The sequence below is a fragment of the Asterias rubens genome, chromosome 14 (genome assembly GCF_902459465.1).
Source record: "Asterias rubens chromosome 14, eAstRub1.3, whole genome shotgun sequence".
NCBI lineage: Eukaryota > Metazoa > Echinodermata > Asteroidea > Forcipulatida > Asteriidae > Asterias > Asterias rubens.
In genome coordinates this window covers 3,272,111-3,293,410 of record NC_047075.1, presented here as the reverse complement: position 1 = coordinate 3,293,410, position 21,300 = coordinate 3,272,111, and the positions used below count along the sequence as shown (strand labels likewise).

The 21,300-nt window shown below is 40.0% G+C and overlaps 2 protein-coding genes across 2 annotated transcripts in view; one reads left to right on the top strand and one right to left on the bottom strand.

The window, feature by feature from the left end:
* LOC117299261 (lipoxygenase homology domain-containing protein 1-like) overlaps window positions 1-21,300 on the top strand; it is a 78,694-nt gene that overhangs the window by 54,561 nt on the left and 2,833 nt on the right. Inside the window, 7 exon segments of the mRNA XM_033782742.1 lie at window positions 1,120-1,206; window positions 2,030-2,162; window positions 2,282-2,509; window positions 4,062-4,235; window positions 4,755-4,893; window positions 5,984-6,151; window positions 8,684-8,790. Coding sequence (XP_033638633.1) covers window positions 1,120-1,206; window positions 2,030-2,162; window positions 2,282-2,509; window positions 4,062-4,235; window positions 4,755-4,893; window positions 5,984-6,151; window positions 8,684-8,790 — 1,036 coding nt within the window.
* Window positions 14,634-15,974, bottom strand: LOC117299262 (ryncolin-1-like). Its single transcript, XM_033782744.1, has one exon. It carries the CDS (start codon window positions 15,960-15,962, stop codon window positions 14,988-14,990), a length of 975 nt encoding a protein of 324 aa, XP_033638635.1. The 5' UTR covers window positions 15,963-15,974; the 3' UTR covers window positions 14,634-14,987.

The following is a 21,300-nucleotide window of genomic DNA, read 5'->3' as shown; positions in this document are numbered from 1 at the left end:
ATAATAATTTTCGTCTCGGGAAGACAAAAATCATTTTAGCATAAAATCCCATTATCCAGTTATGATATTATACCAAAATCATGGCATAACTGGTTGATACGTTTTTACATGCTAAAACTGAGACGCACATTATTTGTTTTACTCATTTCTCAAAAACTACCTCAGTAAGTGAAATTTCAAGGGAAGCTTTCTACTATCATAATCTTCAAACTGTGTAAGTTTAATGTAAATTGGTGGACATTGTGTTTTGTGTTAGGAAAAAGTACACAGACCCTTTAAAGCCATTGCACACTTTTGGTAAACAGTGTTATCCAAGGCCCACACTTTGTGTATCACAACTTATATATAAAATAACAAACCTGTGAAAATTTAGGCTCAATCGGTCATCAGAGTCGGGAGAAAATAACAGGAAAACCCACCCTTGTTTCTGCACGTTTCGCCGTGTCATGACATGTGTTTACTATAAATCCGTAATTCTCGTTGTCGGGAAATTGATAATTGTTTTAATGTTTTCTCAAAAAGTAAAGCATTTGATGGAATAATATTTCAAGAGAAGGCTTTTACCATTACCTTCTGTAAACCCTGTAAGTTATTTGTAAATCTGTGAACTTTTATTTTGTTTTGTGTTCCGAAAGTGTATAATGGCTTTAAAGGCAGTGGACACTATTGGTAATTACTCAAAATAATTATTAGCATAAAACCTTTTTTGGTCACGAGTAATGGGGAGAGGTTGATGGTATAAAACATTGTGAGAAACGGCTCCCTCTGAAGTGCCATAGTTTTCGAGAAAGAAGTAATTTTCCACGAATTTGATTTCGAGACCTCAGGTTTAGAACTTGAGGTCTCGAAATCAACTATCTAAACGCACACACCTTGGTGTGACAAGGGTGTTTTTTCTTTCATTATTATCTCGCAAGTTCGATAACCGATTGAGCTGAAATTTTCACAGGTTTGTTATTTTATGCATATGTTGAGATACACCAACTGTGAAGGCTAGTCTTTGACAATTACCAATAGTGTCCACTGCCTTTAAAGGAATTTTTACGTTCGCACAATCTATCTCTAGGTTTTTAGAACATAAGAACTGACTGTGCCTCTTACTCTTATTTTTGTACACAGATGGAGCTTGATGATATAGCTCCCCTCAAGAAGATCCGAATCGGCCACAGCGGCAAAGGCAGCCGCCCAGACTGGTACCTGGAAAAGGTGAGTATTACTCGCTTGACGCGATGGGTACAGATTTTTTTTAAATTTTTTTTTTATGCAAGTTGCCAGACACACAAGGCCTGAAAACCACTTCAAGGTGTCGGCTACAATTATTTTTTTCCATAGGCTGAAACAGGGTTACCCCTTTTACAGTCCATACGGATGTAGTCTTGGGTATCATCGGTCCGAAGCCTGGCCGGTAGATAAGACCTTTAACGGAGTCGTTATAATCAACCTCTAAAAGCAACTAGAAACTACGTCGCAACAAAAGTGACCGAACGCCTATTGAAACTGTGCAGGACAAATCGCGTATACCCCCGGAAATGTTAAACATACTCTTGAGCGCGCCCTCACGCAGCCAAAAATACGGCGCATTCCATCTTGGGTTTATGATCATATCATCCCACAGTAAACTAGATTCCCCAATTGGTACCTGAAAGAGCAGACATGGTTCTTGTGATGGATTTAGCTTAGTGCGCTAAGGACTTGGCAGCACTGGTGTCGATTTCACAAAGAGTTAGGACTAAGTCCTAACTTAGGACTAGTAGGACTAGTCCTAACTTAGTCCTAAGAGATATCAAAAATGTATGGCTAGTCCTAAGTTAGGATGAGTAACTTTTCCCAACGCGAGATAAGACTAGTCCTAACTCTTTGTGAAATCCACCCCAGGCTGTATACTCCTCATCAGGGAGCTCAGATGACTAAAGAAATGAAATAAATTGACCGCGTTAATAATGTGCGAGCACCAAATTGTATGACAATACTTCTAGTGGACGATCGTGTCAGTGGTTCTTGAGCAGTTGACCATTTCTTTATCCAATAGGTCCATATGAGGAACATGGAGACGGGAGACCTGACTGTCTTCAAGTGTGGTGAGTGGCTGTCCAAGACACAGAGTGACAAGAAGATCATCCGAGAACTGCCGGCCTTCGTCAAAGGAAAAGCGCAGATCCAAAGTAAGATGGTCATTTTGTGAATCACCCATTAAAAGCCGGCCTGAGTTTGCCTCTGTCAACTTGGCTTCCCCCCCCCAAAGTTCAAAATTATTATATATGTGTCCATTTTCTCTCATTAGACACCAACTACAAGGTGACGGTGAAAACCAGCGACATCCGAGGAAGCGGGACTGACGCAAACGTCTCACTCGTCATCTTTGGCGAGAACGGCAGCTCGGAAGAGCTCAAGCTGAAAGAATCGCAGACGCACCGCGACAAGTTTGAGAGGAATCAGACGGACATCTTCACCTACTCGCTCCTGAGTCTCGGACAGCTGATCAAGGCTAGGATTTGGCACGACAACAAAGGTACTGGGCAATCTCGATGGACTAGTTGGTATCTGCTTTAAAAAAGGTTGTGGGTTCCAATCCCACCCGAGTAATATGCCCTTGTTTTTTTTTGTTTTTTTTGTTTTTTTATTTGTGGGGGGCTAATCGTCCTTACTCGCATCTAGAGCTGAATTGCGAAGGACGCGGCTACAACGTGTTCGAGAAGCAGGCATGCAAGGGCGCATTCAGCTGCCAGCCACATCAACCCATTATGACCACGGAGCACAGCCAAGATCGGAAGTGTTTGATTTTATTCCTGAGGGAGGTACTGAATTGCGAAGGACGCGGCTACAACGTGTTCGAGAAGCAGGCATGCAAGGGCGCATTCAGCTGCCAGCCACATCAACCCATTATGACCACGGAGCACAGCCAAGATCGGAAGTGTTTGATTTTTCTTCCTGAGGGAGGAAAACCGGATGGTCTGGAAATTCTCGTGGCACAGCAGAGAACCAACGCACAACTCAACTCACATATGGCATGACCGGGAATCAAACCGGGGTCACCTTGGTGAAAGGCGAGCGCTTTACGCACAAGCCAACCGTGCCACCCTTTTTCACAGAGCTCAGGGAAGTACTGAGTATACAGTGCTTACACACATCAGTGTATATGGGTCAAACCAAAGTTAGTATTCTTTATGTCCGATGCAGATTTAACATCTTTTAAAACAAAGGTACTTCAACTTTTTCAGTGCTTGCTTTTTGTTTTCCATTTTGAACCTAGCCAAGCTTTTTTTAAAGGGATGCTGCAGTGAATTAAAATAAAACAGTCAATTTTGCTGCCATTTACTTCTGGAATATGTTTTGAACACCAATAAAATGTGTTTTGTTTATTCCCGATATATCTAACTTGTGTACTTAGCGATCAAGTTTTGTGGATTGTTACCGCCCCCCCCCCCCCCCCCCCCCCTACCATCGACGTCATGGCGGGAATACAAACAAAATCATCGGCAAAAAAGTCTGGTCCCAAACTACACGCGCCTAGGTACTACCAGGCCACACACTGCACACGTGTGTACATGTACTATGCACACGGACGTACAGCTCGGGTTACCCACATGACGTCACGTTTATGCAAATGAAGGCTCCCTTTTAGGGGCGGGGGGGGGGGTTCCACTGATCTCTTTAAAACCGTTTTTAAAATACTTGCGCATTTAATAAAAAATAATAAAAAATATGTTAGGTTTAAAAAGTCCTGTTTAATCGTTTAAATGAATAAAAAAAGCATTGCAGCCACCCTTAAAGGTTTTTAGAAATTCTGTACAGAAAAGTTAGTATGTCTTTCTTATCAAGATAAAATGTATCTTGCTGATAGGTGTCGCCTTGGTTCATCCCAAAGTTCATAATATTTCTTGCCTGATAATGCCCTCTCAGGAGACAAGTATTATTATGGGTAATACATGTACGACAGCACTGACGTACATTTTCACTCAAGAAATCAAATAGAAAAAAAATAAAAAATTCGGTTGTAATCTTCACGATTTTTTGTTTCTTACCAATTCTGTAACATTCCTTTAATATCATCGTTCTTTCAGGACTGAAAGCCGGCTGGCATCTAGAGTACGTTGAGATCATTGACGAGACGGCAAACAAGACGTTTATGTTCCACTGTAACCGTTGGCTGGCCAGAGACGAGGACGACAAGCAGATCATGAGAGAGCTAACATGTGACTCTCTCAACACGCCCAGAGACGATAAAGAGAAGATTAGTAAGTATCAATGAACCCAGGCTCACTACACTGTTAAAGTCCGTTTGGAAACCTAGCCAACATGGTGGCAGAATTATTTTTACTTTATAGTACACTCAAATCCGTTTAAAGGCAGTGGACACTATTGGTAATTGCTCAAAATAATTATTAGCACAAAACTATTCTTGGTGATGAGTAATGGGGAGAGGTTGATGGTATAATACATTGTGAGAAACGGCTCCCTCTGAAGTGCCATAGTTTTCGAGAAAGGGGTAATTTTCCACGAATTTGATTTCGAGACCTCAAGTTTAGAACTTGAGGTCTCGAAATCAAGCATCAGAAAGCACACAACTTCGTTTTACCAGGGTGTTTTTTTATTTCATTCATATCTCGCAACTTCGACAACCAATTGAGCTCAAATTTTCACAGGTTTGTTATTTTATGCATATGTTGAGATACACCAAGTGAGAAGACTAGTCTTTGACAATTACCAATAGTGTCCACTGTCTTTAAACCAATGCGCTTGTGTTTCCATTGCAGCTTACGAGATCTCTGTCACGACGACCGATAAACGAGATGCGGGTACGACCCAGAATGCCTGGGTCTCCTTAGAGGGCGACCTGCGCAGCTCCAAGGAGTTCATCATGGAGAACAGCGTCAAGAAGAAAATCCTCAGAAAGTAAGATTTATAACCAAATGTGACCCACTCTGTGAAAATGAGTCAGATGTCGCCCAATACAATATTAAGTTATGGACAGTTTAATGTGTAAAATGTGAAGGAAAAAAAAACCTTTAGAACACTTACTTTTAGGCAATAAAGCTATGAATACAACAATTTTGTCTCATACTTCTGTCTAATTTGTATCCTTTTGCACACAATGGTAGTTTAAAATGTCATTTTTCACAAAAAAATGGTGTAGTGGCTAATTTCAAACGGGAGTAACTCAGCAACGCGTTACACCCCAAAGCTTAGACACATACCAAATGACTGCTGCTGATGTGTTCTTTCCAGCCATGCATACCTCAATTCTTGAAATTGCCTACATCTGACTCATTTTCACAGAGCGGGTCACAAATGTCCAGGGTGGATTTCACAATGAGTCATGAGAGTAGTCAAATAAGGTGGAGTTACACCCCTTTCAGAAAGGCGCTTCAGAGTCGCGCCGAACCAAATTCTGAATTAAGTACATGAAAAGTTCAACCTCTGAAACAGCTAGGAGCGGCTGGTCGCGCTAGAAGTCCAAAGATTGACTTGTTTTTTTATGCTTGGATGCACCAAGTGAGAAGACTGGTCTTTGACAATTACCAAATGTGCTTAATGCCTTTAAAGGCAGTGGACACTATTGGTAATTACTCAAAATATTTATTAGCACCAAACCTTACCTGGTAACGAGTAATGGGGAGAGGTTGATGGTATAAAACACTGAGAAACGGCTCCCTCTGAAGTAACGTAGTTTTTTGAGAAAGAAGTAATTTTCCACGAATTTGATTTCGAGACCTCAGAATTAGATGAGGTCTCGAAATCAACTTGCATCTGAAAGCACACAACTTTGTGTGACGAGGTTGTTTTTTCTTTCATTATTATCTCGCAACTTCGACGACCAATTGAGCTCAAATTTTCACATGTTTGTTGTTTTATGTATATGTTGAGAAACACCAAGTGAGAAGACTGGTCTTTGACAACTACCAATAGTGTCCACTGTCTTTAAGTGCCTAATCTTGCCACTCCTGTTTTGTAATTTTGTTGACAACTGAAATTTTGTCCACAGGGGTGATACAGACACTTTCAAGTTTACAACTCGCAACGTTGGACAGATCGACAGTATTCTGCTGGGACACAGGGAGCGGAGCGACAGTCCCAAACCCAAGGGATCGGGGCGAGAGGTCGACTGGCACTGCCATGAGGTCATTGTCATGGATACGTCAACAGGATCAAAGTAAGTATAATAACTGCAAGAGTGCCCTAAGTCTTACTTGGGCTTTTTGCCTTTCAAAGCTCCTCTTTTCAAATCTTCCTGACCACCACACATAGGACTAAAGAGAACCCAAGACTTTTTCACATCAGAGCTTGAATTTCATCTTTTCGAATCCAACCTCAACACCCATCTATCTCAACTTGCATTCTCTCATGCTTTGTCATTTTTTCTGTCGTGTCAAGTGCATCAAGATTTCGTCCAGTTATGTTTTGTACTATTTAAGATGCTTTTATTTATTGAATTGTTATTGGGTCTGACACAACTTTCTTATTTCGGTAACTTTCTTATTTCGGTATTTCTCTCTCTCTGTAATGTCCCAGCTTGTTCTTTGGATGAAAGTTTTTAGCTTTTATCGTATATTTTGCATTCCTATTATAGAACCCACTGTGACCACTGTGTTTTATTCTGTGGCTTGTTCATTTTCAAATGTTTTGCTGTTGTCGATTTTCTTTGCTTGTGTTCCCAAATTCATTCCATATTTTGTATAAAGTACTTCTTGCTTATATATTATTTGTAGCTAAAATCTTTCAGCTACTGTGATATATTTTACATTTGCTACTATAGGGCCTACTTGAAATACTGTGTTTTATTATATGGATTGTTCTTTTCCAGACATTCTTGTTTTTATATTGCTTGTCGCTGAAAATGTTCAGCTACTGTCACATATTTCCTACATGTACTATGTGATACTGTGTTTTATTCTGTGGCCCGTTCATTTACAAATAATTTGTTATTGTCGTTTTTCTTTGCTTGTGTACCTTCCATATTTTGTACTTAGTACTTCTTACTTTATATTGCTTGTGTGTTTGGTGTCATGGCCGAGTGGTTAAGAGCATCGAATTCAAGTTCTGGTGGCTAATTCATCAGAGTGTGGGTTCGAATCCCGGTCATGACATTCGTTTCCTTGAGCAAGATACTTCACCATAATTGCTTCTCTTCACCCAGGGGTATAAATGGGTATCTGCGAGGGTAGAGGTTGATTGTGTATGAAAAAACTGCAGTCCTTCATTATCTTTGGGAGTCCTCCACCACTTAATCTATTGTGTATCTTTACTACTCTATGTTACATCTTGTCATCTGAAATGATTGAGTGGAAATAAAACTGAACTGAACTGAAAAAAAATCTTGACAAGAACTTGCGTAAATTCATATGATAATGTCATTACGTGTATTGATTTGTTCACTTTATGAATTCTTTCTTTGTATTATATATTTCTGTATTGTTGCTTGTTGTATTATGCCTATTATTAACATGATTATTATTATTATATCGCCATTTTGGTTGTTGTTTAGGAAATTTGAAACTCTACTTTTGATTGCTTTTCTTATTGCTTTCCCCTAGTATGATTATTTTGTTTTTCCTGTCTCATTATTACTAATATTTTTTAGAGTAGTTTATCCTGTCAGGCCTATCAACTGCAACTTAATCAGTATTTAATTTTTAAAAATTATTTCTAAGGTTTGTTGACCTACAGTATAGTAAAGAACAATTCTTGTACTTTTAAGTACAATTATTGGAAATCTACTTTTTATTGCTTTTTTTTTTTTTTTCCCCCTTTATTTTAATTTTTTTCCTGTCCAATTATTGCTAATATCATTCAGAGCAGTTATTGCCTTTTAGGCCTATCAATTGTAAACTAAATCAGTATTTTTTTTTTTTTTTTTTATATTTCTAAGGTTCGTTGGCATTATATTGAAGAACAATTTTTGTACTTCAGTAGGATTTAAAATACTGGGAGTATGACTTGGTGGGGTTTGCGGTAGCACCATGTTTAATTAAATCTCTTTTGAGTGAGTAGTGTTGGTTCTGGTTGACAACTCAATTTTCCAATCAATATGAGTTCAGTTGAGTAGACACTGCAGCCTGGACACTATTGGTAATTGTCAAAGACCAATCTTCTCACATGGTGTACCTCAACATATGCATAAAGTAACAAACCTGTGAAAATTTGAGCTCAATCGGTCGTCCAAGTTGCCAGAGAATTATGCGTTTAGATGCTTGATTTCGGGCAGTGGACACTATTGGTAATTGTCAAAGACTAGCCTTCACAGTTGGTGTATCTCAACATATGCATAAAATAACAAACCTGTGAAAATTTCAGCTCAATCGGTCATCAAACTTGCGAGATAATAATGAAAGAAAAAACACCCTTGTCACACGAAGTTGTGTGCGTTTAGATGCTTGATTTCGGGACCTCAAAATCTAATTCTGAGGTCTCGAAATCAAATTCATTGAAAATTACTTCTTTCTCGAAAACTACGTCACTTCATAGGGAGCCGTTTCTCACAATGTTTTAAACTATCAACCTCTCCCCATTACTCGTTAAGAAGTCAGGTTTAATGCTAATAATCATTTTGAGTAATTACCAATAGTGTCCACTGCCTTTAACCACTGGTTCTTTTCAGAGCCACCACTACTCAAAACATGGTGTCACTGGAAACCTCACCTCATTCTTGTACTGAAATCTGTTGTTCGCTTCTTCTTCTCTCCAGGTTCACCTTCCCCTGCAAGAGTTGGGTCCCTCTGGGCTTCGGCAAGGACAGCGCGATGAGACTCAACTGCAAGAAGGTGGACGAGGGCAAGATGGTCACGGCAAGAAGTAAGTCTAAATTCATTTCATTTTTAAATGTTTTAAATTCTACTCAGTCATTGAGACGTTGAGACCAATTTAAAAACACACTCTGCGGTAGTGCAGTTTAAAACGATCATAACCTAAGGTAATAGTTCCTGCCGATCTTTTATCCCCCCCCCCCCTCCAGGTAGTGTCCAAAAAGCAGGACAGTTCTTTTCAGAAAAACTAAGAAGTCTCCCGAAAAAAAAAATCTACTCCGCAATGGTAAAATATATAGCATGCCAGTTCTCTAAAGAACTCTACTTGGCAAGTAGATACACACATGGCGTTACCGCAAACCAAATATTTGTCTATTTGATCAATCGTAACATTTATATATTACGCTGTATTGAAACGATCATTGCTTATGGCGCCATACAGTGGGCTCTTGTAAACAGGGCCCAATTTCATAGAGCTGCTAAGCGCAAAATTTTGCTAAGCATGAAATTTCTTCCTTGATGAAAACAGGATTACCAACCAAATTTCCATTTGTTGCATATCGCTTGATACTGGTATTCAGCGGTTGTTTGCTTATCCTGAAAATCACAGGGAAGTTTGGTTGGTAACCATGTTTTCATCAAGGAAGAAATTTCATGCTAAGCTAATTTTTGTGCTTCACAGCTCTATGAAATTGGGCCCAGGTGAGATTTGAGTGAGGTATTAAAAGTCTGTATTGTAGGTGATTGTCTGATGCTGTATGTAAGGAAGATTGTTCCATATCCTAGTGGCCGCAACATAAATAGATCAGTCACCCCAACTGTACAAACATTAGAACCATTTTGTCGCTTGAGACTTGATCCAGCCTCCTCCATCTGTCTCCATATCACAGTAAGCCTGTAACCCACCAGTCAGACTTGTAGGAAAGATGGAGTATAAACCTTTGATGCGGTAACCAGCTTAATCGTTAGTAGGCATGGTAAGGTCATAGAGTGGAAAGTTCTCCAAAATTTAGAGCCATCTTGTCTCCTCTGGAACACGATCCAGCCTCCTCCAGCTGTCTCCATATCACACTAAACCTGGAACCCATTAGTCTGTGTAGGAAAGATTGAGTATAAACCTTTGCTGCGGTAACCAGCTTAATAGCTATAGTAGGGTCATAGAATGGAAGGTTCTCAAAAATTTAGAGCCGTCTTGTCTCCTCTGGGATACGATCCAGCCTCCTCCAAATGTCTTCATATCATCCAGTAAACCTGTAACCCATCAGTCAGACTTGTAGGAAAGATGGTACATAAACCATTGATGCGGTAACCAGCTTAATAGCTAGTAGGTTCATAGAATGGAAAGTTCTCAAAAATTTTGAGCTGTTTTGTCTTCTCTGGAACTCGATCAAGCCTCCTCCATCTGTCTCCATATCACAGTAAACCTGTAACCCATTAGTAAGACTTGTAGGAAAGATGGTACATAAACCATTGATGAATAACCAGCTTAAAGGCAGTGGACACTATTGGTTATTGCTCAAAATAATTATTATCATAACACCTCACTTGGTAATGAGTAATGGGGAGAGGTTGATAGTATAAAACATTGTGAGAAACGGCTCCCTCTGAAGTGACGTAGTTTTCAAGAAAGAAGTAATTGTCCACGAATATGATTTCGAGACCTCAGGTTTAGAATTTGAGTTCTTGAAATCAAGCATCTAAAAGCACACAACTTCGTGTGACAAGGGTGTTTTTTTCTTTCATAGTTATCTCGCAACTTCGACGACGTATTGAGCTCAAATTTTCACGGTTTGTTATTTTATACATACCTGTATGTTGAAATACACCAACTGTGAAGACTAGTCTGTGGCAATTACCAATGGTGTCCACAGCCTTTAATAGCTAGTAGGGTCATAGAATGGAAAGTTCTCAAAAACTTTAAGCCATCTTGTTGCGGTGTCCCTATTTTGTCAATATCTTTGTTCGGAGATCCAGTCAAAAGCCATAAAACCGTGCTGTGTAGCCAGGGACCACAGCCAAATTACGACACAACCTGGGAAGTGGCAGGGCAGGGGCGGGATCACCTTAAGGGGATACAACTTTTTGTTTCAGATATCAATATAAACCTCGGGGGGGAAACTGACTGGGTAGGAACAAAGAACAGTGCAAAAAATTAATAATATAGAAATCTTTGCTTTTGAAACTCTTTCTTTATTAATATTTACCTTCAAGTACTCTTTCCTTTACAATTTCGTATAAGCAAAAAAATTGTATTGACCCATTTCACCTGACGTCATCATCAGAATAATCTTGGATGCGCCATTTTGGTGGTCAATGTCAGCGTGTGTTATTCAGTGAAGTGCGCATCTTATGGTGACGCGGCGTTTACACGTAAGCCTATTGACCACCAACATGGTGGCATCAGTCGCCGCGTGTGACGCTCGTGCAAGGGGTCAATACACATGAAATTCTTCAAACTACTAGACAGTTGGAGACTTTGTGACACAAGGTGGCAGCAGATTAGCTCTGTAAATCCAACTTTCATGGAAATAATGAGCAAGTTCGATCAACGACTATAGTTAACCATAGTTCGACTAACTCTGATGAACAAGTCAATCCAGTTCAACAAGTCAATCATTCTTGTCCCGTACACCCCAAGGTTAGAGTTTAAGTTGTCGTATTTTCATGCTGCATTATTTGAGGGAGTAATTAATAATCCCCACTCCAGTCATTCCATTTTATTCCCTGTCTCTGGTCAATGAGTTGATAGTTACAAAACTTGCCGTATTTTCATGCTGCATTTCTTCAGGGAGTAGCGATGTCCTTTCCACTTGGACCATTGTATTCCCTGTGCATATGACACCTCTCCCTGTGGATAGTATTTACCGTTCAGATGAGCAGTAAAGCAGTAATGAAACCACCAGGCACCTTCATATAGCTTGGCACAATTGCCATTAGTCTTTGCATCATTGTCCTGATCCTTTGTTGTGAATGATTTACCATCATGCCATGCCATTGAATCACCTGCTGTACTCTGAGCATCATATGAACCAACCTGGAGAGTGTACTTGTCACCTGTAACAGCAAACTCACCATAAGAAGACCAAGATTTATTGGACTTCCAATCTTCCATATCTACTCTGAGTCGCCATTGACCTGATCCAGTAAGGTCACGCAGGATATCATTCCCTAACCAGAACTCATTTTGCAGATCACCAAACCCAGATTGGTATTCGGCCCAGTTACGATAAAAGTCAACAGAGCCATCTTGTCTCCTCTGGAACACGATCCAGCCTCCTCCATCTGTCTCCATATCACAGTAAACCTGTAAGCCATCAGTCAGACTTGTAGGAAAGATTGTGTACACACCATTGATGCGGTAACCAGCTTGATACAACTCCAAACAACTGCTAGTGCTGGGTAGTGATACGAAGAAGTGTCCAAGTTGTCATCATAGTAGGCACTTCCTTGTATCTCAACAAAGTCATCAGGGCCGTGAGCTCTGCTGGCATCATTCAACACACAGATACCTCTTATGATGTGATAGTTGAATGATGCACACTGTGGATCCATAGAGCAGTCTCGTCCACAGATCACAGGTGAAGATACAGTCTTCCATTCAAACACATGATTCAGTAAGGCTCGGTTTTCAGCCAAGTAGAAATCCTTAGTTACTTTCTGAGTCTCACTCTTACAGGTTTGTGCCATGAACGTCAAAAACAGGGACGTGATGATAACTATCATGATGAAGCTGTAGTTTAAGTCTGTTTAATGCATATATAAAACAGAATCGAAGAGTTAGATTTCAGTCAACCTTCTACTCGGCCTGCTATGTCTTAACTAAGTCCTTCCGTACGTTTTCTTTTGCTGAAGAGATGAGGATCAGTGGAGTTTTTTGTGGGAATGTACAGTGTACGTCAATGTTGTCACAATTGGTAACTTAAGGGTACTCATGATAACAGGTAAATAAATAAATTGTGGGGAGTAAAATTTGTCCTGTGTGAAGCTATATTAATCACCTGAACAATCTCCGGCAATTAATTAAAATTGGTCTCTGGCATCTAATTAATCTAACGAGAGACAAGCAACTAGCAAATCGATTGATGACATCTGCATTAAAGGGAAGGTACATGTTTGGTAATTACTCAAAACAAATGCTAACTTAAAAACTGACTTGGTATCAGGCATTGGAGAGCTGTTGATAGTATAAAACATTGTGAGAAACGGCTCCCTCTGAAGTATTGTAGTTTTTGAAAAAGAGGTAATTTCTTCCTATCTGAAAGCACACAAAGTCCAACAAGGGTGTTTCTTCTTTCATCATTTTCTCGCAAATTCGATGACCAATTGAGCCCAAATTTTCACAGGTTTGTTTTTTTATGGTTATGATTGGACACACCAAGTGAGAACACTGGTCTTTGACAATTACCAAACATGTACAGTGCCTTTAAAGGCACAGACACGTTTAAGTCAAATACCACTTGATGTATCTCAACATGCATAAAATAACAACCCTTGACTCAATTGGTCATCGAAGTTGCGAGAGAATAATGAAAGAAAAAACACCCTCACCCTCACAAGTTGTGTGCTTTGAGATACCTTGAATTCAGGACCTCAGCTGAGGTGTCGATTCAATTCAAATCTTTTTGTGAAAAATTACTTCTTTCTCGAAAACTACATATGTACTTCAGGATCCGTTTCTCAAAATGTTTTATACTATCAACAGCTCTCCATTGCTCGTTACCAAGTAAGGTTTTTGTAATTACCAATAGTGTCCAGTGCCTTTAAAACCATTGGAATATTGGTAACGCTTGATGGACTTTGTATTCCTCATTACCGGAAAGCTCAATTAAAGAAAGAGGAGCTTTTAATATGACAATCTGTTTATCTCCATTTAATTCCTTTTTCAAATAGCGGACTTAATTGGATTGTGAACAAACCAGTTGGGTTGCAGACTACCCCAGGCAGATTTACTGCATCCCCATCCATTAAATTTAATGACTCAAACAATTCAAAGTATACATCCGCTGATGAATAGGATGTATTATGGGTGCGTTCGTTTAGCTTCCCTGGGTCTACCCCGCGGTGCTCACTCGGGTTAGCCGAACAGTCAAGGGCACTGGACAAACTTTAGGGTTTAGGGTCAGCAGAGTATGGTTGTAATTAGCCATGGTCATGACACTTACAGTGTCCTTAACCAAGGCACTTCCCTTGAGCCAATTTTAGAAGGATTCCCGGCAGGATTGGGCTGGGATCTGCCTCACCGTGAATCCTGCGGGGAGCGCTATATCAGAAGCCACTATTTATTTATTGACTAACATCAAACTATCTTTACTTGGAATAATATTATCCTTTAGCCCCTAACCCTCACCCTAACCCTAACCCTAACCCTAACCTTTAATAGCTAGTAGGGTCATAGAGTGGAAAGTTCTCAAAAATTTTAAGCCATCTTGTTGCGGTGTCCCTATTTTGTCAATATCTTTGTTCGGAGATCCAGTCAAAAGCCATAAAACCGTGCTGTGTAGCCAGGGACCACAGCCAAATTACGACACAACCTGGGAAGTGGCAGGGCAGGGGCGGGATCACCTTAAGGGGATACAACTTTTTGTTTCAGATATCAATATAAACCTCGGGGGGAAACTGACTGGGTAGGAACAAAGAAGAGTACAAAAAATTAATAATATAGAAATCTTTGCTTTTGAAACTCTTCCTTTATTAATATTTACCGTCAAGTACTCTTTCCTTTACAATTTCGTATAAGCAAAAAAATTGTATTGACCCATTTCACCTGACGTCATCATCAGAATAATCTTGGATGCGCCATTTTGGTGGTCAATGTCAACGTGTGTTATTCAGTGAAGTGCGCATCTTATGGTGACGCGGCGTTTACACGTAAGCCTATTGACCACCAACATGGTGGCATCAGTCGCCGCGTGTGACGCTCGTGCAAGGGGTCAATACACATGAAATTCTTCAAACTACTAGACAGTTGGAGACTTTGTGACACAAGGTGGCCGCAGATTAGCTCTGTAAATCCAACTTTCATGGAAATAATGAGCAAGTTCGATCAACGACTATAGTTAACCATAGTTCGACTAACTCTGATGAACAAGTCAATCCTGTTCAACAAGTCGATCATTCTTGTTCCGCAAACCCAGGGTTAGAGTTTAAGTTGTCGTATTTTCATGCTGCATTATTTGAGGGAGTAATTAATAATCCCCACTCCAGTCATTCCATTTTATTCCCTGTCCCTGGTCAATGAGTTGATAGTTACAAAACTTGCCGTATTTTCATGCTGCATTTCTTCAGGGAGTAGCGATGTCCTTTCCACTTGGACCATTGTATTCCCTGTGGATATGACACCTCTCCCTGTGGATAGTATTTACCGTTCAGATGAGCTTGAAAGCAAGTATTAAACCACCAGGCACCTTCATATAGCTTGGCACAATTGTAACCAGACCTTGGATCATTGTTCTGATCCTTTGTTGAGAATGATTGGCCATCATGCCATGGCATTGAATCACCTGCTGGACTCTGAGCATCATATGAACCAACATGGAGAGTGTACTTGTCACCTGTAACACTGAACTCACCATAAGAAGACCAAGATTTATTGGACTTCCAATCTTCCAAATCTACTCTGAGTCGCCATTGACCCGATCCAGTAAGGTCACGCAGGATATCATTCCCCAACCAGAACTCATTTTGCAGATCACCAAACCCAGATTGGTATTCGGCCCAGTTACGATAAAAGTCAACAGAGCCATCTTGTCTCCTCTGGAACACCATCCAGCCTCCTCCATCTGTCTCCATATCACAGTAAACCTGTAAGCCATCAGTCAGACTTGTAGGAAAGATTGTGTACACACCATTGATGCGGTAACCAGCTTGATACAACTCCAAACAACTGCTAGTGCTGGGTAGTGAAAATGAAGAAGTGTCCAAGTTGTTATCATAGTAGGCACTTCCTTGTATCTCAACAAAGTCAACAGGGCCGTGAGCTCTGCTGGCATCATTCAACACACAGATACCTCTTATGATGTGATAGTTGAATGATGCACACTGTGGATCCATAGAGCAGTCTCGTCCACAGATCACAGGTGAAGATACAGTCTTCCATTCAAACACATGATTCAGTAAGGCTCGGTTTTCAGCCAAGTAGAAATCCTTAGTTACTTTCTGAGTCTCACTCTTACAGGTTTGTGCCATGAACGTCAAAAACAGGGACGTGATGATAACTATCATGATGAAGCTGTAGTTTAAGTCTGTTTAATGCATATATAAAACAGAATCGTAGAGTTAGATTTCAGTCAACCTTCTACTCGGCCTGCTATGTCTTAACTAAGTCCTTCCGTACGTTTTCTTTTACTGAAGAGATGAGGATCAGTGGAGTTTTTTTTTGGAATGTACAGTGTACGTCAATGTTGTCACAATTGGTAACTTAAGGGTACTCATGATAACAGGTAAATAAATAAATTGTGGGGAGTAAAATTTGTCCTGTGTTAAGCTATATTAATCACCTGAACAATCTCCGGCAATTAATTAAAATTGGTCTCTGGCATCTAATTAATCTAACGAGAGACAAGCAGCTAGCAAATCGATTGATGACATCTGCATTAAAGGGAAGGTACATGTTTGGTAATTACTCAAAACAAATGCTAACTTAAAAACTGACTTGGTATCAGGCATTAGAGAGCTGTTGATAGTATAAAACATTGTGAGAAACGGCTCCCTCTGAAGTATTGTAGTTTTTGAAAAAGAGGTAATTTCTTCCTATCTGAAAGCACACAAAGTCCAACAAGGGTGTTTCTTCTTTCATCATTTTCTCGCAAATTCGATGACCAATTGAGCCCAAATTTTCACAGGTTTGTTTTTTTATGGTTATGATTGGACACACCAAGTGAGAACACTGGTCTTTGACGATTACCAAACATGTACAGTGCCTTTAAAGGCACAGACACGTTTAAGTCAAATACCACTTGATGTATCTCAACATGCATAAAATAACAACCCTTGACTCAATTGGTCATCGAAGTTGCGAGAGAATAATGAAAGAAAAAACACCCTCACCCTCACAAGTTGTGTGCTTTGAGATACCTTGAATTCAGGACCTCAGCTGAGGTGTCGATTCAATTCAAATCTTTTTGTGAGAAATTACTTCTTTCTCAAAAACTACATATGTACTTCAGGATCCGTTTCTCAAAATGTTTTATACTATCAACAGCTCTCCATTGCTCGTTACCAAGTAAGGTTTTTGTAATTACCAATAGTGGCCAGTGCCTTTAAAACCATTGGAATATTGGTAACGCTTGATGGACTTTGTATTCCTCATTACCGGAAAGCTCAATTAAAGAAAGAGGAGCTTTTAATATGACAATCTGTTTATCTCCATTTAATTCCTTTTTCAAATAGCGGACTTAATTGGATTGTGAACAAACCAGTTGGGTTGTAGACTATCCCAGGCAGATTAACTGCACCCCCATCCATTAAATTTAATGACTCAAACAATTCAAAGTATACATCCGCTGATGAATAGGATGTATTATGGGTGCGTTCGTTTAGCTTCCCTGGGTCTACCCCGCGGTGCTCACTCGGGTTAGCCCCTGATGACAAGAGCTAAACGATCGACCACTCACCGCTCTCGTAGTGACGTCGTTTATCCTGGGGCCAGCCCCCAAGTGACCCACTCCACAAGCAGGGCACTGGGGGCTGACCTGGGTGAGCCCCTGGAATGACGTCAAAAGCTATTCGAACGCACCGGGGCAGACCGGGGATGACCCAGGGAAGCTAAACAAACGCACCCAAAACAGTGTCTGAGTTTTTGTTTCTGAAACTCAGAAAATCATGAATGGATCTTTCCCGAAGTGTAAAGGCAGTGTGGAGTTTCATGGCCGAACAGTCAAGGGCACTGGACAAACTTGAGGGTTTAGGGTCAGCAGAGTATGGTTGTAATTAGCCATGGTCATGACACTTACAGTGTCCTTAACCAAGGCACTTCCCTTGAGCCAATTTTAGAAGGATTCCCGGCAGGATTGGGCTGGGATCTGCCTCACCGTGAATCCTGCGGGGAGCGCTATATCAGAAGCCACTATTTATTTATTGACTAACATCAAACTATCTTTACTTGGAATAATATTATCCTTTAGCCCCTAACCCTAACCCTAACCCTAACCTTTAATAGCTAGTAGGGTCATAGAGTGGAAGGTTCTCAAAAATTTTAAGCCATCTTGTTGCGGTGTCCCTATTTTGTCAATATCTTTGTTCGGAGATCCAGTCAAAAGCCATAAAACCGTGCTGTGTAGCCAGGGACCACACCCAAATTACGACACAACCTGGGAAGTGGCAGGGCAGGGGCATGATCACCTTAAGGGGATACAACTTTTTGTTTCAGATATCAATATAAACCTCGGGGGGAAACTGACTGGGTAGGAACAAAGAACAGTACAAAAAATTAATAATATAGAAATCTTTGCTTTTGAAACTCTTTCTTTATTAATATTTACCTTCAAGTACTCTTTCCTTTACAATTTCGTATAAGCAAAAAAAATTGTATTGACCCATTTCACCTGACGTCATCATCAGAATAATCTTGGATGCGCCATTTTGGTGGTCAATGTCAACGTGTGTTATTCAGTGTTGCGCATCTTATGGTGACGCGGCGTTTACACGTAAGCCTATTGACCACCAACATGGTGAGCGTGACATCATGGCTTTAAAGACACTGGACACTATTGTTAATTGTCAAAGACCAGTCTTCTCACTTGGTGGATCTCAACTTATGCATAAAATAACAAACCTGTGAAAATTTGAGCTCAATTGGTTGTCGAAGTTGCGAGATAATAATGAAAGAAAAAAAACACCTTGTCACACGAAGTTGTGTGCTTTCAGATACTTGATTTCGAGACCTCGAAATCTGAGGTCTCGAAATCAAATTCGTGGAAAATTACTTCTTTCTGGAAATTTACAACACTTCAGAGGGAGCTGTTTCTCACAATGTTTTATACTATCAACCTCTCCCCATTACATTATTTTTTGGTAATAATTATATTTGGTTTGCAATAACACCATGTGTGTATCTACTTGCCAGCTCGAGTTTATTCTTAGAGAAGGTGTCTTTCTTTAATTCTACTACCATGAAAGGTTTTATGATAATAATTTGCTTTGAGTATAATTACCAACAATGTCCACTGCCTTTAAAGGAACATTACAGAATTGGTTTTGCTAGCAAAAAAGTTGCTGGCAGTGCAAGCACTTTATGTAATCCACTATATACGTAAACTGAATAACCCTTAAAAGTTTGAGATCATTTGGCCATCTGGGTCAAGAGAGAAGAGTGAAAAACAGATTACGAATAATGCATGACAGCGATGCCGAAACAAAATTGAATAAAACGTGCGATAAACTCAAAACGCGAAATTAGATTATTTATTGTTCATCAAATATGAAATTTCAGACAGAAATATTTCAAGGGATGTTTTCTACTATATCATCATTAGACTATGTAAGTTTTACGTAAATCTGTGATCTTCCCGAGTTTTGTTTGTTACCAATTATGTAATATTCTGTAACATTCTGTAACATTCTTTAACAATTCTGTAACATTCTGTAACAATTCTGTAACATACCTTCAATCGTTTCGGTACCTGCTGCCAAAACATAGTTGGTAAGACACTGCTTTGCAAGGGTCATGGGTTCGAATCCCACCAGAGTGTAAACATGCCTGGGATATTTTTTTCACAGGACTCGGGAAAGTACTGAGTATACAGTGCTAAGACACATCTGTGTATGGGTAAAAACCAAAATTAATATTCTTTATCCCGATGCAAATTTAACATCTATTATATCTGTGCGGTACCAGCTGCCAAAATATAGGATTCGAACTGCCTCTAGCTACCGGCAATCTCGGTAGTCTAGTTGGTTAGACACTGCTTTGCAAGGGTCATGGGTTCGAATCCCACCAGAATTTAAACATGCCTGGGATATTTTTTTCACAGGACTCGGGAAAGTACTGAGTATACAACGTTTATACCCAATTTTTTTAAACACCCAAAGATCTTTTAAAAGGGGTCTGATGTGTACTTTTAGTACAACACAAAACACAAAAAGTCCCGCTGATTTACATGAAACCTCCACGGTTTAAAGATAGTAGATATACAGTGCTAGATATCGGTGTATGGGTAAAAACCAAAATTAATACAATTCTGTAACCTTCCTTTAAACAACTTGCCGTATTTTCATGCTGCATTTTTTTAGGGAGTTTAGTAGTCCGCCTCCCCAGGCCCCCCAGTGTATTCCTGTTGCACGTTCAACTTCTCCCTGCGGCAAGTATTTACCATTAAGATGAGCCCAAAAGCAGTTCTTAAACCACCAGCCGCCCGGATAACTCTGCGCACAATTTTTGTCGTGTGAATCATTGTCCTGATCTTTTGTTGTGAATGGACTCCCTCTATGTTTTGACAATGGATCACCTGCTGGACTCTGAGCATCATATGAACCAACATGGAGAGTGTACTTGTCACCTGTAACAGCAAACTCACCATAAGATGCCCACGAAGTGTTGGACTTCCAATCTTCAATATCTACTCTGAGATGCCATTGTCCTAATCCAGTAAGCTCACGCAGGATATCATTCCCCAGCCAGAACTCATTCTGTAGATCACCAAACCCAGATTGGTATTCAGCCCAGGTACGGTCAAAGTTAACAGAGCCATCTTGTCTCCTCTGGAACACCATCCAGCCTCCTCCATCTGTCTCCATATCACAGTAAACCTGTAACCCATCAGTCAGACTTGTAGGAAAGATTGTGTACACACCATTGATGCGGTAACCAGCTTGATACAACTCCAAACAACTGCTAGTGCTGGGTAGTGAAAACGAAGAAGTGTCCAAGTTGTCATCATAGTAGGCACTTCCTTGAATCTCAACAAAGTCATCAGGACTGTGAGCTCTGCTGGCATCATTCAACACACAAATACCTTTTATGATGTGATAGTTGAATGATGCACACTGTGGATCCATAGAGCAGTCTCGTCCACAGATCACAGGAGAAGATACAGTCTTCCATTCAAACACATGATTCAGTAAGGCTCGGTTTTCAGCGAAGTAGAAATCCTTAGTTACTTTCTGAGTCTCACTCATACAGGTTTGTGCCATGAAAGTCAAAAACAGAGACGTGATGATAACTATCATGATGAAGCTGTAGTTTAAGTCTGTTTAATGCATATATAAAACAGAATCGAAGAGTTAGATTTCAGTCAACCTTCTACTCGGCCTGCTATGTCTTAACTAAATCCTTCCGTACGTTTTCTTTTACTGAAGTGATGAGGATCAGTGGAGGTTTTTTTTGGACTGTACAGTGTACGTCAATGTTGTCACAATTGGTAACTTAAGGGTACTCATGGTAACAGGTAAATAAATAAATTGTGGGGAGTAAAAATTGTCCTGTGTTTAGCTATATTAATCACCTGAACAATCTCCGGCAATTAATTAAAATTGGTCTCTGGCATCTAATTAATCTAACGAGAGACAAGCAACTAGCAAATTGATTGATGACATCTGCATTAAAGGGAAGGTACATGTTTGG